This window comes from Xenopus laevis, chromosome 5L (assembly GCF_017654675.1).
Source record: "Xenopus laevis strain J_2021 chromosome 5L, Xenopus_laevis_v10.1, whole genome shotgun sequence".
Lineage (NCBI taxonomy): Eukaryota > Metazoa > Chordata > Amphibia > Anura > Pipidae > Xenopus > Xenopus laevis.
The window spans coordinates 144,021,604-144,032,217 of record NC_054379.1 but is presented as its reverse complement, the minus strand read 5'-3'; the positions used below and the strand labels follow the sequence as shown (position 1 = coordinate 144,032,217).

The window sequence follows — 10,614 nt, the reverse complement described above, 5'->3', positions numbered from 1 at the left end:
GAAAAAAAAAAAGTAGCCCTACCACTACCAGGCACAACTCAATGCTCACTCAGGGCAGCGTTAATCTCCAGGCTATCCCCGAGTAACCACCAATTGAAGAAGGCGCCGGATACGCACAGAACGTCACGTGACGGAGACGTTCTCCGAGACGTTCACGTGTTCGTGACGTCACCCACGGCCTCTTATCAACAGGGAACTAGCAGCGACCGCCTTTTCCTTCGCTTCCAGCTGCCTTATAGACACAGCAGCCGCCCGCAGTGAGGAGCAGCAGTGATCGGCCGAGTGTGCCGGGGGGCGAGTCTTTGGCATCGGTTTGGTGTAATCCAAGGAAGGACTGTTCCCCTGTAAACCCTGGGAGATGGTGACATATGAAGTGTGTTGGAAGGACCATGGTTGAGAGGACCAGCAAGTTTCTGCTGATTTTAGTGGGGTCGGTGTTCTTCATGCTGATCTTGTACCAGTATGTGGGGCCGGGGATGAACCTAGGATCCCCCAGCAGATATTACCAGGAGGACATAGACCTCTTCCCGACCCCTGACCCTCACTATGTCAAGAAGTACTTCTTCCCAGTCCGGGATCTGGACCGTTCCCTCACCTTTGATATGAAAGGGGACGATGTCATTGTGTTCCTGCACATCCAGAAGACCGGCGGCACCACTTTCGGGAGACACTTGGTACAGAACGTCAGACTGGAGGTGCCTTGCGACTGTCGCCCCGGCCAGAAGAAGTGTACCTGCTACAGACCCAACCGAAAGGAGACTTGGTTGTTTTCTCGTTTCTCCACTGGTTGGAGCTGTGGCCTCCACGCCGACTGGACCGAGCTCACGAGCTGTGTGCCGGGGGTACTGGACAAGAGGGAGACCTCCATGACAACCAAAAGGTGCGTCTTAATAACTTGTGACAATGTTCATGTTCCTCCTCTGCAACTTCCATCGTCCCTTCTTCACTACTTGAGACTAGCAGAAGCTTTCCTGCATTACACTAAGATTATACAACTCATTACTATTCAACATCCATGGCTCAATCCAGAAGATCATATTGATAAAGATATTAGAATACAGATCAGCAGACAGCGGTGAACTAATACCGTTTTATTCACCGGACCAACCTCCTAACGCGTTTCGTGTGATCTCACCCATATGAGTACGTGTGGGATCACCCGAAACGCGTTAGGAAGTAGGTCCGGTTAATAAAACTTTTTGCTGATCTGTCGAGTATTGTATCGATTGTGAAAGCCTCCCAAAGCTGCGGGTTCGGGGCGTTGCACCCGGGCCAGAGATCAGGAGCGGTGAGTGACCTGTATTTCATTAATGCACATTGAATACGCTGATTTAAGCGACAGGTTCAGGGCATTCGCACCTGGACCCACTCCGTAAAGGGGTGAGCATTGCAGGAATTTAGCCTGCATGACATTAATAATATAAAGAAATGTCAGGATTTGAGCTCATTTGTGTATTGGGATTTGATCTGTATGCAGATGTCCCCCAAGATATGATCATAAGCCACTCTGTGCTGCATTGGAAGCACAAATAAAAGGCAACTTTTCTATTGAATGGCCACTGGGAAGTTGCTTATTGGATAGAGGCGACCTATTTTGGCTGCAGTTGCATGGGAATAAATGGTATCCTATTGTGTGGCAATGAGGAGTGATGGCACGTCATCCTGCTATTCTGTCTCCGGCTTTATTATTATTATTATGAACTCATATTTACATAGTATACTGAATGTGCAACATAATCTGCCCCATGTAATTGTTGGTGCACAGTAGCCCGTAATCATAGGTGTGTGAAGGTCGGCTATGACTAGCAATAAAACCATCATTATTAGCCTGCATTAGATAATCCCTGATTGCCTGTCCTTGCCTTAATAACCCTCGTTCCCCAGGCAAGGAGACTTTGCTGACTACAAGAGACTGGTTTAATCCAATCCCTGGTGTAATTATTATTGAGATTTGGGATGGGGGGGTAGGGTTGCACGTTTTTGTTTTCCTCTCTTCTGGGCTGGTGATGGTATATGTACTGATAAGGCAAAAATGTTTTCTTAAATGCCGTACTGGAAATTTTAAGAGGTCGGTATTAACGGGCAATCTGTTCTTTTGGAACCGAAACAGAATTGCTAAACAACCGTAACCTCACTTATCGGTTTTTATGGTCAACCTGACCTTTATGTTAATCAAAGGTGCCGATAGTGGCAACTGCCACAGACATGAGTCTGCCGATTTAATAGGGCAAGATGATGACCGTTGCACCTTGTATCAGATTTTTCCAATCCATGACCTCTCCTCTGTTACGGAGTATAACTTCAGCTGTTGGTGGATACTGGGAGTTGTAGTTCTATAACTGCTGATCGGCCACTAGTTGGTCAGTTTTGCTTTATAAAAATAAGAATGCTGTGCTTTCCACCTACAACTAAAAACAACCTCTGCTGTACAGTGCTGCTGCAGATGACTGAATTATAAAAGCGCAGGGGTGTTAATAAAGAAGGCTCACTAATAACCCCCCCCCCATGTGCTCCTTTGCCCTCCTAGGCGTCTGACTTTACACTGAACTTGTCACGTCTGGCACCGAAGTGTGACAACCAGGCAGCTCTGACAGCTGGAAACTGTCGCTTCTTCAGCAGTCTGGTACAGTGCAGAAATTCAGTAGTCTGGAACGGGCGAGCAGAAATGAAAAATTTGCTTATGTAAAACAATGCAAATGTGCTTTCTTTTTTTCCCTTCCTATTCATATTTTATCCACTCTCTGAATTTGTCTGTGATGTTTCACTGATCCCCACTGCCTTGCAAAAATAAGACTATACATATATTTTATGGGGTAAATCAAACTATCTGCTTGAGAAATGGTCCTCACCCCATTTACAAAGCAGAGTCTATAGCAGGCTAGAATATAGCTGCAGTATGCTGATATGTACAAATGATTATATATAATATACAGCTATGGGACCTGTTATCCAGAATGCTTGGGGCTTTGGGTTTTCCGATTAACTGATCTTTACATACTTTGGATCTTCATGCCTTGAGTCTACTAGGAAATCAAATAAACATTAAATAAATAAATAAATAGGCTGCTACTCTGCTACTCACCGTTCTACCCTAATGTACAAACCAGCAGAATGCAGGGATTAACCACTACATCGGCCCTCCGCAACTTGACAGCCTTCAGATGGGAGTCGTAGCTGTACAACTGCTGATAGTCACAGGCTAGAGACAGATTTAATGCAGGGCCATTGTATCTGACTGGGTACGGTCTGTCTTATCATTCCCAGCATGCCCAGTTTCACTATAGATTTACTAACTGAATTAAGGTGGCCATACATGGATAGATCCGCTCGTTTGGCGATGTCGGCAAACGAGCGGATCTCCCTCCAGTATGCCCACCTTGAGGTGGGCAATATCGGGCTGATCCGATCGTGGGCCCTAGGGCCCAACGATCGGATCCTAGCGTTCGCAAACGTGCGGTCGGATCACGGGACCGCATCAACAAACAGATGCGGCCGCGATCCAACGGGATTAAGTCGGACAGATCTCGATCGCGGAAGCCCGTCGGGGGCCCCCATACACGTGCCAATAAGCTGCCGACTCGGTCTGTCGGCAGCTTTTATCGGCCCGTGTATGGCCACCTTAAGGCAGAGGTGGATATTTGTTGTATCTTGATCTTAGGTCCCCAGTTGTTACTGACTGCAACTCCCAGCCTGCTTTACATATTGTTTATACATAACCTGCTGAGAGTTCAGCGACAACTGGGAACCCAAGGTACTGTCAAGTTCACCACTGAATTGTACCTGCACTAAACGGGCCCATTGCGGAATTGCTATAGGTTTAGGACATTCATTGGGCCAAACTACGAAGGGATTTTCTAGTAACGTTAAGGGCACAAAAATAATCTTTTTCACTGCTTTTCAAATTTGTTTCCTGTAGTACTAAATGTATGGGACCTGTTAACCAGAATGCTCAGGACCCGAAGGTCTTTCTGTAATTTGTCTACTAAAAGATCATGTAAACTTTTTAATTTTGCCTTCAATAAGGATTTATTATATTTTAAGTTCAGGTGTAGGATCTGTTATACAGAAACCCATTATCTGGAAAGCTCCGAATTACTGGAAGGCATTCTCCCATAGTCTTCATTTTAATCAAATAATTCAGATTGTTAAATATAATTTCCTTTTTCTCTGCAATAAAAAAAACATGATATAATAAATCCTTATTAGAGGCAAAACAAACCTATTAAGTTTATTTAATGTTTAAATTGATTTTAAGTAGACTTAATGTAAAAAGATCCAAATTACGGAAAACCCTAGGTCCTGAGCGTTTAGGATAATAGGTCCCATACCTGTGCAATGTACTGTCTTCTGGGGAAAAGAAAATGATTTTTAAAAGTTAGAATTATTTGATTACAATGGAGTCTATGGGAGATGGCCTTCCCGTGCTTAATTCAGAGCTTTCTATACAATTGACTTCCAGTTAACTGATCCTGAACTGCATGTTACCTGTCCTGAATTTTGGGATGGTTCAGTCACCTGACCACGAGCAAGCGTCATGTGAGAGGAAACTACTTTCTGCATGTAAGAATCTACTTTTTTTATTGTGCAGCTTGTCTCAAAACAAACCAAGGTTTCTATTTTTTTTGCCCCTAACCCCTTAGTGTCAGGGTCTACCGTTTCGGTCTAAAATCATGTTTTGCATTCTTCTCCCAACAAAGTAAATATCCGTTCCCCCTGTCTGTCGCTGTCACGCTTACATAGCGGGAGGTAAAGGAACATGTTTGTAATCCGAACACATTTGTTTTGCTTTGTAACTGCTATAACCTGTTTACACTGACAGGGTCTGTCTGCTGTCTGCTAAATAAATTAGCATTACAGAATTCAAACTGTGCCAAATGTTCTACTTCTGTAGGGGGGAAAAACCACCCTTATTTCTGTTGATTTACGGTTCTGCTGACTTATTTTCAGTAGTCAGCTGTGTCAGAATAAAGATGTCTATAGCTATGTAGTGATTTGTTGTTGGCAAACAAGCTGGCATGTGTTACAGTGAAATGCTCCCGTTGTCTGTATCATACACGTTCAGTTTCTCTGTTTCTCATCTAAAGTAAAGCTGGATTTATATTTTCCTTAATTCCTCTTCGTTTTTAGCTGATAATTGCTCTTGTAAATTTAATTAGATTTTGTCTGCTGGGAGATCTGTTATTTCACACTCAAAGAGTTTATATTAAAGAGCAACATTTCTCTCTACTTTGCCTTCGCAGATCTTGAGCTTATGTTTTTATGGTCTTTTTAAAGCGCCATAATTAAGCCTAATAAATAGGGCTTGTACTGACATTGTCTCCTTGTAGATATGTTATCATTGCTTTAAGTAATGGCACGTATGGGGTGTGTATTGTGGAATGTTTATAGTGACTGTTGAGAGGGCGAGGTGATTGTTTATACCAAGACTCCTTGGCCTCTGTATAAGCAATCTAGACAGAGAAGCGGTAGAAAGTTATGCCTAATTGCAATGGGAGAATTAAAGCAGAACTAAAGCTTACCTAAAGAAGTAGCTAGAAATGTTGTACATTATGTTTTGGGCTTCTGTACCAGCCCAAGGTAACCACATCCCTTTATCAGTAAAGATCTGTGTCTCCAAAGATGCCCCAGTAGCTCCCCATCTTCTTTTCTGCTGATTCACTGCACATGCTCTGTGCTGCTTTCACTTGCTGAGCTTGGGGACCCACTCACAATATACAGTACACATAGGATAGAAATGTCACAATATAAGGCTGATTGGTAATTAATACCGATAATTACTACATGGCAGCACAGAAACCAGTGCAATTAGCATCAGAATTTAATAATTAGCCCTGTAGCATCAGCTTATATTAGAGACAAACCTCATTTTCTGCTGGATAATTAGTGACGACCCCTAAGCTTAGTGGCTGAGCCCACTGAGCATGTGAGTGTCACAGACACTTTCCAAGATGGTGACCCCTTGTGACAAGTTTGAAGTCTTGGATCATGGCTGCTTGCTATTGACAAGCTGAAACTTTAGGCTGGTATGCCCCCCAGATGTTACAAAATCCAGCAGCCGTCCAGTTCTGTTGATGGGGAAAACAATGTTTTTTTGGGTGTGGCTTGATGTAAATAGATGCATTTCCAGCTAACAGAAAACTTCCCACGTTATCCCGTATTTAATAGGCCTATTGTGTCAAACATAAAGGTTGTTGTGTATGATCTTCAAGACCAAGGTACTTTTTGTTTGTGAAATAGATCTGCTTCATTATTTCTACTGCAAGTCTGAGGTTTGGTGTATTGAATAAAAGCCCAATTTGCCTCCAAGCTTGGAATGCTCTTAACTGCTCTGAATTGGGCAGTTCACCTTCACAAATGTTCCCCACAACTATTTATTTTCTGTATTGCTCTCCCATATTGGCCCTGTTGATTGGACACTGTGAGTGCCATGACAGTATATATATGTTATTACTCAAACATTGTTGCACCAACAGATACAGCTCATGATTTATTTACTTAAATTTATTATTATGTGACATACTTGGTACAGGTATGGGACACAGGGTTTTCAAGAGAATGGTTCTTCATACCTTTAAATCTACTAGAAAATCATGTAAACATTAATAAAACCCAATAGGCTGGTCTTGCTTCCAATAAGTATTAAAGGGGTTGTTCACCTGAAAATTAACTTTTATTTTGACACAAAGTGTGAAATTCCCCCGAATCTCCTCGTGTGGCTTTACCCTTACTCCCCCTCTAACGATAATGTGAGTGTGATACATTTATTAGCAGAATTTTATGTCCACAATCCAATATAATACAGGATAAGGATTTCTTTATTTAATAGCTTTGTTGTGTAAGAGTGACATGAATAACCCTGTACCTCATTCCCTTTAACCATTTTCTTGCTGGAGTTTGGAAATTCAATTTGTATATTGTAAGAGGGTTAATTTATATATTCTTGGAAGAGATATGGGGTTCTTAGTGTCGTTATTTTTAGTATAATTACTTTTTTTTTATTTATTTTTTATTTGTTAGTATACAACGAAAAAAAACCACAAAGACAAATTAAACTTTGAAATCGCTAAGTCTTTATTAAATAATAACTTAGCGAAACTCCGTTTGCGATCCTCTTCAGAAAAGGCGACAGGGCGAAGATCCATCATGCGGCGCTCGATTTTTCATCCCTGGTTATCTCCTATAAGGAAGGCAGGGGGTAGAAATCGAGCACCGCACAATGGATCACCTTTTCTGAAGAGGAGCGCAAGCGGAGTTTCGGTAAGTTATTTCTTAATAAAGACTAGACGATTTCAAAGTTTAATTTGTCTTTGTGTGTTTTTTTTTTTTATCCGTTGTATACTGGCGAATTTAAAAAAATTTAGTGTTACTGGACGTTTAAGTGATGACACGCAGGCCAACCAATCAGCACCCTGGCCAAAGGGACAGATACGGAGTTCAGGTATGGGGCCTGTTAACCAGAATGTGCATAACCTCTGGGATCTTTCTGTAATTTGGATCTCCGTACTTCTGCTGAACGATCATTTAAACATTTAATAAACCCAATAGGCTTGATTTGCCTTCAGTAAGATTCATTTATATCTTAGTTGGCAGCAAGTACAAGGAAATATTTTATTAGTACAGAGAAAAAGGAAATAATTTTCAAAAATGTTCATTATTTGCTTAAAATGAGGCCTATGGGATATGGCCTTCCCCTAATTCAAAGCTTTCTGGATAACTGATTTCTAAATAACAGACCTCACACCCGTACCTTTCTATTGTTTTATTTGGGCTGAATGATCGGAACAGCAGGATGTGAAGTGGAGCTAAGGAGTTGTGGAAATTCATCAGGTTTGATAATCCTCAATCCACAGGCCCGCAGGATTATAGCTAGGAAGGCTGTGCATGCCCAGATGGTTAGACAATATGGTTGAAATCAGACAAACTTCCCGGCCATCTCTGGGCATGTATAGGCAGCTTTACAGTGATTAATAATTTTTACAACTCTTCCATCCCAAATGCTTAGAGGCTGTTGCTGAAGTAAGACCGTATTGATTGCTTTGTCACTTGCAGTACCACTTATATTCACAGTAGCGCTATAGATGGTAGACCCTGGCAGAGAATGCCCTTATCAGCAAGAGTGATGAACTTCCCTGTTCCTTGTTGCCCTGCATTTGATCCCAGTAAACTGACTGACTAGTGCAGGGGTGTCCAAACTTTTGGCTTGCCGGGCCACATTGGAAAAAGAAAAATTGTCTGGGGCCACACATAAAATACACTTTTAATTGTAAAAGTAAAGGAAATACACAGAAAAGAACTACAATGCCAGTTGGATAACCAGATAGAGCTATACACTGGAATATGGGACACCTGGATAATAAATAGACGTATTATTATATTATTATTACTAACTGGGCAATGGGCAGAGACCCCCTCCTCCTATTTCCTAGGGAACCAAGAGTTTCAAGCTGGGCCGCATTCATATGCATCCTGGGCCGCATGTGGCCCTCGGGCCGCAGTTTGGACACCCCTGGACTAGTGCAATTTTGGCAAACTGGGTGTGTCACTTAATTGCATGTGATTCAGTGAGAGGTGCAACGGGTAGAGCAAATAACCTCATGAAAACTGCCGTGCCATTACAGCTTATGCCACACTTTGCTGACTTAAATTTGCATGATGGATTGTAAAATGTAAAGGAGAACCAAACCCTAAAAATGAATATTGTAAAAAATGGCATATTTTATATACTGCACTTATTGTACCAGCCTAAAGTTTAAGCATCTCAATAGCAGCAATGATCCAGGACTCGTCACAGGGGGTCACCATCTTGGAAAGTGTCTGCGACACTCACATGCTCAGTGGGCTCTGAGCAGCTGTTAAGAAGCTAGGTTTATTGCAAATTATCAAGCAGAAAATGAGGTGGTCTGTAATATAAGATGATGCTGCAGGGGTGATTATTACATTCTGATGCTAATTGCACTGGTTTCTGTGCTGCCGTGTGGCAATTAGCTGAATTAATTACTAACCAACCTTATTTTGTGACATTTCTATTCTATGGGGCAAATTCACTAAAGTGCGAAGTGCCTAACGCTAGCGCAAATTCGTCAGCATGACATCATTTCGTTACTTGGCTGATTTACTAATGGGTGCTGGCATAAATTCGCTAGCGTACTGGACCTACTCTATCGCTACTTCGCACCCTTACGCCAGACGAAGTTGCACTATGACGAAGGGACGTAACTACGTTAAGTCACTAAGTTGCACATTTTACTGAACGTTACCGCTTGCGCCAGACTTGCCTTCGCCACCTCAGACCAGGCAAAGTGCAATAGAGTAGATAGGGATTGCTTCAAAAAAAGTCAAATTCCCAAAAAACGCTGGCATCTTTCTTTTTTTAAAGGTGATAGAATGAAAAAGATCGTACATTTGGGGTACCCTCCTTCCTCCCTACATTTCCTAACATATGGCACCTAACTATACAGTGGTCACATGTGTAGGGCAATATAACAACTCTATTTTCTTTTATGAAGCTTTCGCAGGCTTGTGTAGTGTAATGTATTTGCTGCTACATATACGTCCATTGTACTTTAACTTGGCGCCGTATGCAAATTAGCCATCGCGAGCGTAACTGTGCTTTCCTTGATGAATTAACGCTAGTGCAACTTCGCTACCTTTCGCCTCCCTGAGCGCAACTTCGGAATTTAATTTATTAGCGGCCCCCTGGGCGAAACTTCGCCTAGCGTAGTGAGGCGAAGCCTGCGCTAGCGCAACTCCGCAGGTTAGTGAATTTACCCCTATGTGTACTGTATATTGTGAGTGGGTCCCTAAGCTCATTGTTATGAGTCAAGATGGGGGTTTTGATCAAATGTTGAACATCATAGGGGAGGGATAGGTCTGGCCAACTGGGTTAATGCCAGGCTTATTTTGTTTGTAAGGTTGATTAATGGGGTGGTCCTTCCCCTGGACATTATCCACATCATTGTGATCGGTTCTACACAATGACGGGGTCATAAAAAGGAAAGATCCCCTCGTTTGGTGACCTTGTAGATCTTTAAGTGTAGGGCCACCTTCACCTTGACCCTGTTCTCTGAATAAGTGAATCCTTGGTCTAACAGAACCCTGGTCTTTTCATACGAGTCCCAACTGAGCTAATGAGTAACATTTCATTTGCCTGTCTAATATCCGTGGAGAACATTTAATTTCCTATTTATACACACCTGACATTCAGTAAAAGGATTTTTTTTTTTTATAGGAATGTCTCGTTAATAAAATCCCTACCTGAAATATTTTATTATTTCCTTCATAAATAAAATGTTTTCTCTCCTGGCAGAGATTTTGTACAACAGTTTCCCTGTACTGCCAAGGCACGCTACCTCAGGCACTGGAAAAATCGGAAGTGAGCATGATGAGACTGTTAAATCTCATTAAAAAAATTGCAAGTGTAAATTATAACCCTTTCCCTTATGAAATATGCTCTGTGCTGAAATCTTTATTTTTTTCCCCCCTTTTCTGTTGCAACTCAGAGCCAAAGCTACATCTGCCATATGATCACAGCAGGATAGTAGGAGTGTAATTAAAGGACAAGAAAAGTCCAAACTTAAATAATTGCTATGTTAACCGTAAGCACCCCATTTAAAG

The 10,614-nt window shown here is 42.0% G+C and overlaps 1 protein-coding gene across 2 annotated transcripts in view; it reads left to right on the top strand.

Annotated features, from left to right (window-relative positions):
- The first annotated feature begins 210 nt into the window (after positions 1 to 210).
- Positions 211 to 10,614, top strand: part of hs6st1.L (heparan sulfate 6-O-sulfotransferase 1 L homeolog) — a 69,967-nt gene continuing 59,563 nt past the window's right edge. Inside the window, exon 1 of one of the 2 annotated variants that reach the window (XM_018263987.2) lies at positions 211 to 880. In XM_018263987.2, the coding sequence (XP_018119476.1) occupies positions 369 to 880 (512 nt within the window). In that variant the 5' untranslated portion in view covers positions 211 to 368. The remainder of the gene's footprint in view (positions 881 to 10,614) is intronic. The other variant, XM_018263988.2, reaches the window with a different exon arrangement.